Raw genomic sequence first — 16,091 nt, forward strand, 5'->3', positions numbered from 1 at the left:
CAGACAAAAAAACCAAACCAATTGAATTCTGTACGATTGGATCAGGTTGTTTTTCCTACCAAAACCAAACTAAATCGCACCACGGACACCAGTAGTACCATGCAGATGAACCACAATAAACTGAAAGGTCAGTGAATAATTAGTCTTAATCATATTGTTTGCTATTTTCAATTTCTTAGCAGTCAATTTGGTAATTTCATAACCTTAGATTTGCTATTTGGCAGTCACTCTAAGATTATATATCTGTCTAAAGAGTAAAGATACCAAGAGTCAGCTAGTGGTCACTGAATTAAGTTGTCACTTGTCAGGGTCCTTATGGATTGTTTCACTCAAACATAGAACAAATAATCAATTAATCAAAAGCTTTAGCAATTCAATTACTATTTTTCCTTGGCCACTTGCATTTTTTTTATGTCAACTAATGGTTAAAACATGCTTTGCTTTTCCATGCAGCAAACAAGGTAATGTCATATTGTCATGCTTATTCCAAGGAAAGAAACTTAGGTCCGTTTAAAAAATTTTAAAAGTTATTTTTTTGAATTTTTTATTTATAAAAAGTAGTAGTATTAATATCGGATATAATTTTTAAAATCAAATTATAGTTTTTTAAAATATTATTTAAGTGCTATGAACAAGTAAAAAAAAATTACTTTTTCATAATAATTTTTTTTTATCATATATTTTTTTTAAATAAATATTTTTAAAACTAAAAAATTAAATATAAATATTTATTATTTAAATTATTTTTTTAAATAAAATTTAATTAAGATATTTATTCAAATTGGCCTTAATATATAACACAAAATCAGAAACAAAGACAAAATATAAAGAGTCACTAGCACGTGTGATATTTTGAGGATTAGGAGAGGCAATATGCTTTACACTTATACTCCCCTCAAAACCAATTAGAGAGGGGGGTAAAAATAAAAAAGTAAAAAGTAAAACTCTAATGACCATATTGCCATTGCATATTCCAAATTTCTAAGTAAAACTCTAATGACCATATTGACATTGCATATTCCAAATTTCTATAATCAGTTTTTGGTCATTGGTGGAAAATATAGGCATAGAGAAGCTCATTCTACACTATAGCATTTGCCTATGTTTAAATCATGATAATGATTGGTTTATTTCACACTCTATAGTTTGGCTCAGCATAATCAGGAAAAGCGCGTTTGATATTAAATAAACAAAAACAAAACATAAACGCGTCAAATGTCATGTCCTCCGCTGTTTTAGATACTGCTTTTTAGTTGTTCATCCAAAAACTGATTTGTCATCCAATCATGAATCATCCCATGGGTCAAAATTGTCATTTCAATTTGTTGGTGGTGAGTGGTGACTGGTGACCACTTCAATTCAACTAAGCTTAACAGACAATTAAAATACATTATTATTATTATTTTAAAAATATTTAGTAACTAAAAAATTAGTTAAAAATATTCAAAATTTATTTTATTTAATATTTATTAATTATTGTTAAAATTAATAAATATTAAATAAGATAAATTTTAAATTTTTTTTGTCTTTCTAATATTATCATTATTAATTATTGAAGTTTTATTAACTTAAGAACATAAGTTAAGTCTACTATAAAAAAATAATTTATAAAAATTATTGTAATTTTTTTTCTTTTTTTAACGTATTGAATATATTAAAAATATAAAAAAATTATTATTATATTTTTAAAAGGTATCTTTAAGACACAGGTTAGTTAAATCTTAGTTATTATTATTAATAGTAGTATTTAATTATCATCAGTATCATTTAATATATATGCAAGAACCAAGAAGGATTATAAATGGTGGTCGCAACTAACCATACCCACAAAAAGTCAAATATAGTGGAAGTAAGTGGTGAAAGTGCTGGAATAACTTGCAACAGTAACAACCAATTGTATAGACACTAGTGTTCACACACACAAATGTGGAATTAATTTAGTTTTCATATACACAATAAATCAATGGTTCAGGAAAAAAATTATATTTAATTATGCGTGTGAAATCAATAAAAATAATTATATTTTATAATAACTATATAAATAATAAAATGCTAATTTGGCATTTATAAGTCAAGTAATATTCAATGATTATGTTAAATGATCATATTGATATTAATTTTGAAAGGATATTAGCATTTAAATTTATATTATTATTATTATATTTTTAGTATTTATTTTGATCAATAATTACATAAATATTAAGCTTATTAATAAAAGTAACAATATGAAAATATCAAATTAAAATATGAATACAAAACATAAATAAATAATAATAGATTTTTTTCTTTTGTTAGTTTTTATTTCTCATGCATTCAAGTAGTATGAAAATTGTAGCATAAAATAATTTTTTTTAATATCTCTCCGTCCAAATTTAAGACCTTTTATCAAGTAATGTATGATCCACTTTTTTATTAATTAGACAAATCTTAAATTTTTGTTTTATTATTTTTTATAAAATTGTTAGAAAAAAATTTAAAAAGACAATTTATTAACTATGACTATTTCTCTATTAATTTTCAAATAAATTACATATATTTTCTTACAAGCCCGAAATTAAAACACATAACATGCTTTGTATATTACTCAAACAAACTATTTAGACTTTTGTTGTTCACTCACCGCACCAAAAGATAAAAATAATAAAAATAAAAATAAATAATTATTTTCAGGAAAAAAGAATCTTAGTTCCCATATTTAATGCAGTTTTCTGTTTCATGTATTTTTTTTCTCATTTCCCTTTCTTTCCCTTTCTCTTTCTTTCTCTGAGCTCTAATTCCAACTGCAGCTCAAAACTCGCAACTCCAGATCAAATCAAACTTCCCTATATACCCGGAATCGTTCCGTTTTGACTCACCGAGTTGCCTCTTCAAGCTCTCTTCTCACTTCTCATGGCTTAAGGTAAACAAAACTTTCCACACTTTTCTTTCCCCATTCAATTCTCTTCATTAACACCATCATTTCTTGATTATCTCACACCCTCTGATTCGTTTACCCCACTGTTCATTAATCCTAGCTCATGTAATCGAAATTCCATTTTTTTTCTCTCTCTCTTTCTTGGATCATACTCTGCTGACTTTGTAATCTTGTGGTTTTCAAGCTTATCATTTCCAACCACAACCCCCCACTTTCCTTTCCTGATCTGGGTGCTGTTAAAACTTGAACTTTTCCCATAAAAATTAGATCTTTTGTGCAAATTTAGTGTCTTTGTTTGATTTCCACTTCTGGGTGTGCGTGCTAGATCATAATCCAATAGAAATTGCTACAAGAAGGGACAAAAAGGAAAAAAAAAAGGGTTGTCTTAGTTTCAGACTTAAGGGTCATGAGGAGCATCAATTGCTATGTTCCATTGTTTGTTTGCTTCTTGTTGTTAGGATTCTTAGATACTAAGGTTGTCCTAGGACAAAATTATAAGCCTGCAGATAACATTCTATTGAGCTGTGGTGGTCCTCAAACTAGTAAAGATTCTGATGGAAGGGTATGGCATAGTGATGTTGGTTCCAAGTTTGCATCATCCAAGGGAAACACCAGCACCTCGCCGGCGGCGACTCAGGACCCTGCTGTCCCTACTGTGCCATACATGAATGCCAGGGTGTTCCATTCGCCTTATACATACTCCTTTCCGGTGGCGTCCGGTTGGAAGTTCCTCCGGCTGTACTTCTACTCGGCATCCTACAATGGACTCAATGCCAGCGACGCGCTGTTCTCGGTGACTTCGCCGTCCTATACCTTGCTCAGGAACTTCAGTGTGGCGCAAACCACACTGGCTCTGAATTATGTCTACATTGTGAAGGAGTACTGCATCAATGTTGATGGGGATACCTTGAATGTGACTTTCTCTCCATCGACCAACAAGTCGAACGCTTATGCGTTTGTTAATGGGATTGAGGTTGTGTCCATGCCTGATATTTATACTGAAACTGATGGTTCAACCATGATGGTGGGTACGAATTCTCCTATCACTGTTGACAACAGCACTGCACTTGAGACTCTCTATAGGTTGAATGTGGGTGGAAATGATATCTCGCCTTCCCAAGATACTGGTCTGTTTAGGTCTTGGTCTGATGATGTGCCCTACCTATTTGGGGCAGCGTTTGGTGTGACCGAGCCTGCTGATTCGTCGGTCAAGATTCGGTATCCTCCAGGCACACCAAGTTATATTGCTCCACTTGATGTCTACAGTACAGCCAGATCAATGGGGCCAACTCCGAACATCACCATTCAATACAACTTGACTTGGGTTTTCTCTATTGACTCTGGGTTTACATATCTTGTGAGACTCCATTTTTGTGAGGGAACATCAGTTATAAACAAGATCAATCAGAGAGTATTTGATATATTCCTCAATAATCAAACTGCTGATCCCGCGGCTGATGTTATTGCGATGGCACAAGCAGAATACGGAACTTCATATACAAATGGAGTTGCAATTCATAAAGATTACGCTGTGTTTGTTCCCAATGGAGAGCCACGCCAAGATCTGTGGCTTTCATTACATCCTGATAAAACTATGAAGCCCAACTATTATGATGCAATCTTGAATGGAGTGGAGATATTCAAAATTAGTGATGCTAATGGTAATCTGGCTGGGACAAATCCTATTCCTCCTCCACTGCAAGACAACATTGACCTCGCTTTGGTTAGGAGTCATCATGCTACATCGAAGAATCATACAGGAATAATTGCAGGAGGTGTTGCTGGAGGAATTGTTGTAGCACTTGTCATTGGACTATTTGCTTTCTTTGTATCCCGTCGTCGCAGGCAAGGAAAGGAGCCTAGTTCAAGTGAAGGGCCATCCGGATGGCTTCCACTTTCTCTGTATGGCAATTCGCACTCTGCAGCTTCGGCCAAGACCAACACAACAGGAAGTTATGCGTCCTCTCTGCCATCGAACCTTTGTCGTCACTTCTCATTTGCTGAAATCAAGGCCGCCACGAACAACTTTGATGAGGCTTTGCTTCTTGGTGTGGGAGGATTTGGTAAGGTTTACAAAGGTGAAATCGATGGCGGGTCAACCAAAGTAGCAATCAAGCGTGGGAATCCATTGTCTGAGCAAGGAGTGCACGAGTTCCAAACTGAGATTGAAATGCTCTCTAAACTCCGCCACCGCCACCTTGTCTCACTGATTGGTTATTGTGAAGAAAACACTGAAATGATTCTTGTCTATGATTACATGGCCCATGGAACACTCAGGGAGCATCTATACAAGACACAGAAACCTCCATTGCCTTGGAAGCAAAGGCTTGAGATATGCATCGGAGCTGCTCGGGGTTTACACTATCTTCACACTGGTGCCAAACACACTATCATCCACCGTGATGTGAAGACAACAAACATCTTACTTGATGAGAAGTGGGTGGCCAAGGTCTCCGATTTCGGCTTGTCAAAAACCGGCCCAACATTGGATAACACACACGTAAGCACTGTCGTAAAGGGTAGTTTCGGATACTTGGATCCAGAATACTTCAGGAGGCAGCAACTCACTGACAAATCCGATGTTTACTCATTTGGGGTGGTTCTCTTTGAGATACTCTGTGCTCGTCCGGCTCTAAATCCGACCCTTGCCAAGGAGCAAGTGAGTCTAGCCGAGTGGGCGGCTCACTGCTACAGAAAAGGCAATCTTGACCAAATTGTGGATCCTTACCTCAAGGGCAAGATAGCTTTTGAATGCTTCAAGAAGTTTGCCGAGACTGCGATGAAGTGTGTGGCCGACCAAGGTATCGAGCGGCCGTCCATGGGCGATGTCTTGTGGAACCTCGAGTTTGCTTTGCAGCTGCAAGAAAGCGCCGAGGAGAGTGGCAAGGGATTCGCCGGAATACTCAACGAGGAGGAGCCGCTATGCGCGGATCCTAAAGGGAAGAAGGACTCTGATGCATTGCCAATGTATGATGGCAATACTGATTCAAGAAGCAGTGGCATGAGCATGAGCATTGGTGGTAGAAGCTTAGCAAGTGAAGACTCTGATGGATTAACACCAAGTGCTGTTTTCTCTCAGATCATGAATCCAAAGGGTCGTTAAGTCCAAATCAAGAAACTGAAATTGAAGTTTAAATTCCAGGCACAAAAAACTACTCAAGTTTAGTAGTTTTAATGTGTTGCTTTCTCATCTGTTAATTACACAATGAGTTCAAATTTGAAGGGCTTTTCTCTTTTCTTTTTTTTTTTCATGTTATTAATTTTCCTAATATTACTACTATTCCTTTGTACTGTTGTATCTGATTTATTATTTATTATTATATGTTTATGTAAGTTGTAATGCTGCCACTGCATCAAAGATTAACGAGCAAACATGTTGTAACGAGGTTGTTATTATCAATAACTTTTAGAAGATCATTCCTATTATTCCCTACATGAGATCCTTTTCTGATGTTATAGGAAACCATAAAATTTGTGTTGAAGACAATTAGGGCTTGTTTGGATGAGCTTCTAAGAAAAGATCTTTTTTCGAGTTATCTTTTTTTAAAAGATCTTATAGAGAAGTAAAAGTAATGTAAAAAGGTCTTTTTATCTATCAATTATGTTTTGGTATAACAATATAAAAGTACTTTTTTGTTTATTTATTACATGAAAAACATCTTTTTTTTAAGGAAAAAAGATCTTTTAAAAAAAGATGTAAATTACAGCTTCTCAAAAAAGATCTTTTTTTGATTTTACTAGTGCTTTTACTTTTACTACTAGAAATTTGCCAAACACGTTAAAAAATAAAAAAAGATCTTTTTTCATTGAAAAAATATCTTTTTTTAACAAAATAATGGCGCTCAAACATGCACTTAGTGTCATATAATACCAAAAATATTAACACATTGTCTAATTTGTTATATATATTTGTAAGAACTATCTTATTCATACAAATATAAATTAGCTAAATGTGTATGTGCGAATTCATAGTGTATGACAATTAAATCTTATATTGTATATTAAATTTTAAAAGTGATTTTATATTAAATAAAATACAATATTGGAAATAGGAGGATGAGCAAGCAAGTGGAGAACGTGTGTAAGAGTTAGATAGGAGGAATTATTATTTATTATTTTATTTTTTTTTTCAAAATTTTCCAACTTATCTTTGTATGGCACCATGTCATATCTGGCTAGTGTTAGGTGAACAGCTGTATTGTGGTGTACAAATAATCAAAAAGAAGGGATCAAATTCCATGATTACATTTTTGAATGTGACACTTATTAGCACCGAACTCCCACTACCATATTTGTTTATTAATTTAGTGGACTATATAATATGTAGTAGAATATATATAATTGACATAAACAGCTTATTAACGTGTGTGTCTTTTTCCAGTATTCATACCGTATATTAATTGTTGTTTCTAGGTTGATTATGACACAAGTATGAACAAAGCATCAAGCATCAAGCATTTGACAAGAAGAAATAATTTTTGAATTTTGCATGAATATGATTGATTTGGTTGATAGCTAGTGTAGTGGTAGGCCTATTTATGTCCCCTTAAATTTGGGGTGATACACGGAAAAAAGCTGTATATGGTTAGTTCATTATGATTTTTGGAACAATAATATTACTATTTGAGTACATATATGTTTTATTTTAATAGAAAGATTTAAGTATAATATTAACTTTAGTATCTAAAATCTGATGACAAATTAGCTTCTGAAAATTAAAATATACTCTTCGGATTTTATTAGTGCCCATTTTTAATTATTCACTTGGATTTAGAAGATAATTCAATTATAAAATAAAAAGTGAATTAGAAAATTAACAATACTACTTATACACAAAAAAAGTCACCAGTAAAATATAAATATATAATGACTGATTTAATAGTTGATTTTTAGTGTGCATATATTACTTTTATTACCCAACAATATTATCCTTTATAATTTTTTTATGTTCTACTGACTACTCAACCAACTTAAGTTAGTTAAAATATCAAATAATTGATTATATTTTTTTTTGGTAAGTAAATAATTGATTACATTATCCTTTTAATTGTTATTATGGCAATGAGATAGGCCCATTAGCCCCAAAAACGGCATATGGCCCAATAAGGATCCAAGAGTCACTTTCTAAGTTCATCTCACACTTGTTTTCTATTTTTTTTTGGCTAATTTTTTTTATATTGATTAAATATATATGTAATACGTTGTTATTGAAAGATTAGGTATTTCTCTTTAATATGGTATTATTTTTTTTTAATTAACATTAATCAAATCGAAATGTCCGATTTGTTTGAACAGAAAAAATAAACCACAAATCGGAGAGTTCGATTTGTACTTTTAATTTTTTTTATTTTAAAAACAAAAATCGGATGGTTCGATTTTAATATTTTTATTTTTTTTATTTTCAAAAACTCAAATCAAACCATTCGATTTGTGATTGCTTATAAAAAAAGCTTAACAATATAAAAATTTGGAGGCACCGATTTATGTATCCCACACCAAGGTAAATCACTTCTCTTCTCACGTGATTTTGTGATACACATATCCATGTAACACAGAAAAAATAATAAGCGTTCTTTTTTTTTATTGACTTAGGCATTGGATTTCTTACAAGCATAGTTATTAAAATTGAATTGGACAGGCCGGTTCGACTACAAAACTGATACACTGGTGGTCAGATCTGTTGAAAACTGATCGGTTCGTGCCTGGAACTGTTGTTGATCCGCATGGGTCCACGATGCACCTACGTGCCGTGAACCACCGAAGGAGCTCCGCATGTCCAGAAATTCATCTCACACTTGTTTTCTATTCTTTTTTTGGCTAATTTTTTTTATATTGATTAAATATATATGTAATACGTTGTTATTGGAAGATTAGATGTTTCTCTTTAATATGGTGTTATTTTTTTTAATTAACATTAATCAAATCGAAATGTCCGATTTGTTTGAACAGGAAAAATAAACCACAAATCGAAAAGTTCGATTTGTACTTTTAATTTTTTTTTATTTTAAAAACAAAAATCAGATGGTTTGATTTTAATATTTTTATTTTTTTTATTTTCAAAAACTCAAATCAAACCATTCGATTTGTGATCGCTTATAAAAAAAGCTTAACAATATAAAAAAATTGGAGGCACCGATTTATGTATCCCACACCAAGGTAAATCACTTCTCTTCTCACGTGATTTTGTGATACACATATCCATGTAACACAGAAAAAATAATAAGCGTTCTTTTTTTTTATTGACTTAGGCATTGGATTTCTTACAAGCATAGTTATTAAAATTGAATTAGAGAGGCCGGTTCGACTACAAAACTGATACACTGGTGGTCAAATCTGTTGAAAACTGATCGGTTCATGCCTGGAACTGTTGTTGACCCGCATGGGTCCACGATGCACCTACGTGCCGTGAACCACCGAAGGAGCTCCGCATGTCCAGAAATTAAACTCAAAAATGTTGGATGGAAGGCTTGAACAGGCAACTTTATTATTGTACATGACAAAAGATAATTATATAGTAACTTTGAATGAATTTTATTTTTACTTTTTTTTTAAACATGGATTCACATAAATATCAAATTTGATATATTTATTGTAATATGTTTTTCTCTTTCTCTTGTTCATTTAAATTGAAAAGAATTTTTGCATTAGTAATTAATTTATTATCTCTTTTGCGTCATAAATTATATCTAGAAATTGATACTTGATTGTTATTAATATATTTGTAAAAATATGTATTTTAAGCTTTAAGTTTTAATTTTATTTTTATAATCTTATATTTTTATTTAATTATGACCAGATCAACCGGATAAATCATCGACTCACCGGTTGACTCAATGATCCAATCATATGATCAGGTTAATTATCGGTTTGGTTCTAATAACTATCCTTACAAGTGAATGTAATTTTATATATTGCATTACCCAAAAAATTAAGATAATCTGTGTTTACTAATGTGACAAATAGTGAATAACACAAGTTTCTTGCCCCAAGACTAAAACCAGACAAAACCAAATGCCACCAATCAATTCAATAGAAAGGAACCACATTTCATTTAAATTTGACAACAAAGTCGCAACAAATTTTGGTATTACCAATTAGCAAAACAAGCTTGTTACAATACAGCCACATTACTTTGAATCAGAGACAATTCAAATGAAACATCTTCTATTTACACCCAAGGAGAAAAAATTTGAAGATATTCAAGTCACTGCAGAACATGTAGAAACATTTCAGTCACTGGAAAAAACACCTAGATCACACTCGGTCTTGACCTCGAAGTTGTGACTTGCAAAAAGGAGAACGCACACGGCTTGTTTCGTACAAGAATCGATGAACAAAACAACAGTTACTGCCACTTTGGAACCGAGTCGGTAATGGCAGCAATCTTCTTCTGCAGCTCTGGCTTGTTTGCTCCTACAAGTTTGTCAACTTGTTGTCCATTTTGAAAAAAGAAGAAAGTTGGCGTGGCTTTGATGTCCCATGTAGCGGCGAAGTCCTGCAACAACGAAAACCATGTTTCAGTAGTGAAACTAACTGAAATTGGATGTATTTGCTAAACTTTAATTTCAAATTGATAATATGAAATAATAATGTTTAATGCCTTTGTCACTTACGCTTAGTTCATCCACATCGACTATTAAGAACACTATCGATGTGAATTTCTCAGATAACTCGCAGTAATACGGCGCAATCATTTTACAAGGACCACACCAAGTAGCACTGAAGTTCAGGATCACCTGTTGAACATTGAGCTTCAGTATTAACTTTGAACCAAGAGAAAATAAATTATATACTTCAAAAATTGAGAAGAGTGAGAAAATATGCTGAAATATCTGCAAACAATTTCATCATATATATTGTATCAGAAATGGGAGTGAGTTGCCTTTAAAGTAAGAAAATAAGTGTGTACACCTATCCTTATGGGGATGAAAATGGAAATAAAATTTCATATATCAGTTTTCATAATGTTTCCAAATAAATCTAATGCCAAAAATAAAAACCCATTTTTACCCTCATATGGAATTGATGCATTTAACTTTAGAGATAAGATAAGTTTCAAGGAACTATATCCCAACTTCAAAGTGCATTTTATGTGCATGCGTGTCAAAGAGACAGTAATGGAAGTTAGGGACAAATTCTACGCCACTACCATACTAGCCAGCGCAAATTTAAGTTCAAAAAGAGAGAAGGTATCTTAGCAAGGTGTAAAAATGGATCCTTAGATCTCCTACCCTAATATCGAAAATAGAATCTTGGGCACAAGGCTGCAGAAGGCTTCCGATTAACATGTAAAGCCCTTCCAAATTCTTGATGAAATTGAACAGCAGGGAATCAATGATAAAACTCGCTATCAAATTTGAAAATAGACACTACCATCTCGATTAGCTTGTGACGCATAATTGCAACAGAATAGAAAAATTTTGCTTGATAATAAACTACATGCATTACAATAAACAAAACACAAAGTGTGGTGTGTCTCATTAATATGGAGCGAGCTTAAGAACTCTTTTCAAAGTTATTACAACTCAAAATTTCTAAAAGCATTAGAAACACTATTTAGAATCAAGTGCAAAAGATACCTATGTTACAACAAAGTAAATAAGAACGAAAACTTACAGTTTTGCCATCTCTCGTTGCTTCTTCCAACTTTTGCTCCCAAGCTTCGGTGCTGCTAATAAGTTTCACATTTCCAGAAGCTAACTCCACGTGTTGATCAGAATGTGTATCCGTAGATTCATCCTACAAATATCAGAAACATGAGATCTTTTTTGTTAATTGACTGATCAATAAATGAGGTTAAATGATACACTAGTAAGTTCTAGCAGCATAAAGAACCACAAAATTTGCAAAGAAGTATACAACAATTGATCCTCATCCCATTAATTGTGGTCAATATGGATCAAACACCACCAAACTAAGTTCCCTATCATAAGTCATAATTGTGTATATTGTGTTTAAACCATTTGTATTTAAATCTCTTTTAAATTTTAATAGTTTCCTCTAAAGTCTTTTTTAGGTTTCCTTCTGTCTCGGCTACATGACTACCCATTATCGGATCCACACTTCTAACTAGAGCCTCAACAAACCTTCTTCTAGTACGCAAATACCAACTAAGACAAGGAAAATTCTACTATCCCTATAATCAATGCTAACGAAAATCCCTCTTTCATGCCATCATTCTTAATCCTATTTGGTTTAGTGTGTCTGCTCATCCATCAAAACATCCTCTTATCCAACACAACATTAAGCTTATTTTAATGTTGGCTTTCTATCACCAACATAATTTGCAGACTTATCACATATATTTCTCTATTTTTCCTTTCTAGCCGCTATTAATGTGGAGGAAGGAAAACATCAAGAAGCTTGCAGCTGGAGTAGCCAATAAGAGAAGAGGAAGAATAATGTTGAGGAAATGAGCTATTATTTAGAAATATCTGGCATAAAATAAGTATAAACACATCATTACCACATAAAATACAATGTTATAGGTTATCAACCATTCACCTCTGAGAAAATAAAAGTAAAAAATAAAATTGGTTATTAACATGATCTTCCTGACCTAACTGATAGCTATCTACAAGCTACAACAAGAAATTTGTTTTCGTTAGTTGCCTAGGCAGTGTAATCGGAACCATTGATAATTTCTAATATTTAGATCTTTTTGAACAGTTGAGAAAACATAATATATTGCCCTTTTCTAATTCTTACATAGTTTTTCATCAGTTGTTGCATCCTACTATTTTTTGTCCCCATTCTTGCTTATTACCCGTCTAACCTAACAGCTACAGATCCTATACAAGCAGGACGAGTATTCGAGAGTTAATATTTCAATGCAGCTGGCAAATAAGTAGGTCTTGGACATACTAAAAAACCATAGTCAAACACTAACACTTTAAAGTTACAAGCACAGCATAGTTAGAACTTTTTGTAAGAATATGCTATATATATTAAAGGAAACAGTTCATCACAGAAAACAGGAGAAAATTTCAGGCTTTTCAACTTTTAATCAGCATAGCAATGAAGAATCTCATTTATTTATCCTAATATTCTTACCTTATCCAAACAGTTCCCCATATAATTGTTCAAAAGCCACTAATTATGAAGTTTGAGAGGAAATACCACCAATTTCTGCAAGGCCATAAAAATAAAAAGGAATTAAGAGAGGTACAGAGAACAATAGCCAACTCAAATGAATGTAACACTTTATTGGTTGGCTTCGAACCGGTGAGTTACCCCAATGCCATAGTGAAAGAAAAATTAAAGCAACATAAGAAAATAAATTAGTAGTCTATAAGTGTTCACTTAAAAAGAATATCAGGAATTAGCACACATCTGAAGAAGGACACATTAAAAACACAGGTGCAAGAAACAGAAAACTTATTATTGGCTGACTAAGCAGGAGCAAAAATCAAGTGAAGGAAGAATACTATTTCCTTAAGACAAACAACAACCATGCATTCTCGACACTGAAAGGAATGGAGCTAAACCAAAATAAATATAAAAACAATGTGCACAAGGGATTCCCCATCATCTATGGACTAGTGGCAGCTGGGGTTTCATAAATAGTACAAACAGTCACACACACCCAACTTAATGTTGTCGATCAGAACCTTCTCCAGCAGACCCAATCGGACAGGCAGTATTCTTTCGTCAGCCCAGCTTCTCCCTTTCTTGTCTAGTGTATTAGACTCCATTGTAGGTCATTCAGAAGGTCTCCGTTTCTATTTTAGGGCATATAGCAACAACCATGACATGGTTTCCTCAAACTTGAAGGTCGCAAGCATGGTCTTGAACTAGCATGGGAGCTTGGGTATGCGTCTCAGGCTGTGGCTGCGCATGGGAGCTTCTTCAACTATCCTGAAGGTTGCTCTTGATCCCGACGTCAAAATCTCAGCGAAAAACCTCTCTGAGTGTGACCAGAATGTGTCCGGGCAACATTTATTGCTTAGCACCAATATGGTTGCTGACTACATGGCTCACACAGGAGCAACTGATATCTTTTGACTCCAAGCTGTGGCAAATGATGTCTCCAAGCTGAAAGAGCAAAATAACAACTACAACGGTGCGAGCAAGAATAGCACCACAGCAATAAAAATTCCTTCATACCAAGAAGTGCTCCAAAGCTCTCAACCAAAATCGACTCCACCCTCACTCTTTCTCTCCCAAACATTCTCCCAGGCCTTTTTCCTTCCTCAAATCCTCTGAGTTCTACTCTCACCCACCCACCGCCTCCTTTAAGCTTCTTAAGGATGATTTGGTTTGCTATTGTCTTTTGTGTTTGTTTCAGCATTTCTTCCCGCAAATAGATATGCACATGATCCAATTCTAAATTTCTAACGCATTAAGAACTCTATTAAGTGTTCCCAATATGCAAAGCACAGTTTCTTTTTCTCTTTTAAATTGCATAGGTTTCTCAGAACTCTGTGATTACAGAACAGACTTTCTATATCTGGAATTTAAAGTTGCAAGCTTTCCATAAATTTGCACATAATAAAGAGAACCCCACGAAAATCATGCATTAAAAGAAACAATAAATGAAGAGAAAACAAGGGTTTATTTCTGCAATCGGAACAAAAAAATAGAGAAAACGGACAATTAAATTACCTGAAACAATTGAAGGGTCTAAGTCTGAGATAGTTGAATTGCTGCAGATAGAAACACTGAAAGGGTTAAGAACAGCAAATTGAATATTTAAAGGGGAATTTGAGAAACTATCACTACTTTTCGGAGAAGATAAGGAGCAAGAGTCATGTGCTGGCGTGAATAAAATTGACGTTGTTTACTTGTTTTTGTTGACACATAAAAACAGAAACAGAAACCAAAAACCAAAAAAAAGGGGGGAAAAACCAAAAAGAAAATAAACAATAAATAAATAATTAATAGGTTATTAATGAACAAACTACTTATTAATTCAGGTGAAATTGTTACTGCTGGTAATAAAACAGATTAAAAAGAGAACAAAAAAAGTTGAGTATCGTTATTTGTACATCTAGAATCTCCACACCCCGTAATACAGATGGGGAGAGGGTGTTAAGAGTGTAGAAAAATAACCCCTCTCTCTAATGGGCAAGAGAAATTAGGGTTCTTATTAATAATAATAATTTATCTAATTAAAGAAGAAAAAATATTGGTTAATAAAATAAAATATTAAAATTATTTAAAGCATAATCTTTTATCATAAATTGGGGAAATGATATGGTTTTTAAAAGTTGTTTTTTTAATCATTTTAATTATACAAAAAACATAAATTTAAAATTTAACAAGTGATACAAGTATACAACATTTCATTTTTTAAAGAAACAATTTATAAACACAAGAACAGTAACTAACTCTGTGATCATGTGTCATTAATACACAAATTAAGAAATTAATTTATCTTAATTATATATTAAATATATATTGAGAATCGTTTATGTAATTTAAGCTAAGGACAAAAATTGGATAAAGCTCTAGTAGTAATTTATGGTTTTATAAAAAAAAACATTTTGATTAAATGACAGTACAGAATATTTTAAACTCTAGTATATCAAATTAAACTCATAAATAACTGAATAAATGTCACAAGAGAAATAGTTTAAGAGACCAGGTTTTATTCTATTGATTAATGTTAGAGGCAGATCTACTTAATAAAAAAATATGATTAATTAATAGTTGGTGGGATTTGGGAAGGAGAATGAGCAATGTACGTAAAAAAAAATGCAGATTACTTAAAAATAAAGTAAGACCAAATCGAAGCTCAAGATGCCAAGAAACCAATGTTGATGTTGTTTTTCTTATTAATATATTTCCACCGTCATGTCACTAAATTTGAAACAGAAGATTCATATTGATAGTCTACTTGATTATTTAGAACAAATTTTTTATTAGATCTAAAATGACTTAAAAGGTTTTGTTTATGATGACTAATTGAGTAATTGACTATTATTATGGTAGTTATGATTATTGTACAATTTTAATAATATTTAAAAAATATTAAAATATATACATGAGACATGTTTATATGATGACTAACTAACTACTGTTATATAGTGATGATAATGGTTATACTACAATTTTAATAATATTTAAAAATATTAAAATAATGTTTTTTGATATTTGAAAATATTCTTTAAATTAAAATATATTATAAAAAATGAAAATTGTGACATTAATTTTAACCATATCTTTTTAAGTATTT

At 32.4% G+C, this 16,091-nt stretch overlaps 2 protein-coding genes across 4 annotated transcripts; one reads left to right on the top strand and one right to left on the bottom strand.

Annotated features, from left to right (window-relative positions):
- The first annotated feature begins 2,749 nt into the window (after positions 1-2,749).
- Positions 2,750-6,331, top strand: LOC130973602 (receptor-like protein kinase FERONIA). The gene has a single exon (XM_057898213.1). The coding sequence runs from the start codon at positions 3,321-3,323 to the stop codon at positions 6,015-6,017; it is 2,697 nt and encodes an 898-aa protein (XP_057754196.1). The 5' UTR covers positions 2,750-3,320; the 3' UTR covers positions 6,018-6,331.
- A 3,608-nt stretch (positions 6,332-9,939) lies between these two features.
- LOC130976877 (thioredoxin H-type-like) lies at positions 9,940-14,933 on the bottom strand. 3 transcript variants are annotated; one of them, XM_057901828.1, is made up of 6 exons: positions 14,902-14,933; positions 14,519-14,559; positions 12,968-13,042; positions 11,531-11,653; positions 10,528-10,650; positions 9,940-10,409 (listed from the first exon to the last, which is right to left on the bottom strand). In XM_057901828.1, exons 3-6 carry the CDS (start codon positions 12,986-12,988, stop codon positions 10,260-10,262), a joined length of 417 nt encoding a protein of 138 aa, XP_057757811.1. In that variant the 5' UTR covers positions 12,989-13,042; positions 14,519-14,559; positions 14,902-14,933; the 3' UTR covers positions 9,940-10,259. The 3 variants fall into 3 exon arrangements, with proteins under 3 accessions (XP_057757811.1, XP_057757810.1, XP_057757809.1); XM_057901827.1 differs by lacking the exon at positions 14,902-14,933 and adding an exon at positions 14,636-14,738; XM_057901826.1 differs by lacking the exon at positions 14,902-14,933 and having other exon boundaries at positions 14,519-14,757.
- Between the last annotated feature and the right edge of the window lie 1,158 nt (positions 14,934-16,091).

This window comes from Arachis stenosperma, chromosome 4, assembly GCF_014773155.1.
Source record: "Arachis stenosperma cultivar V10309 chromosome 4, arast.V10309.gnm1.PFL2, whole genome shotgun sequence".
NCBI classification, from domain to species: Eukaryota; Viridiplantae; Streptophyta; class Magnoliopsida; order Fabales; family Fabaceae; genus Arachis; species Arachis stenosperma.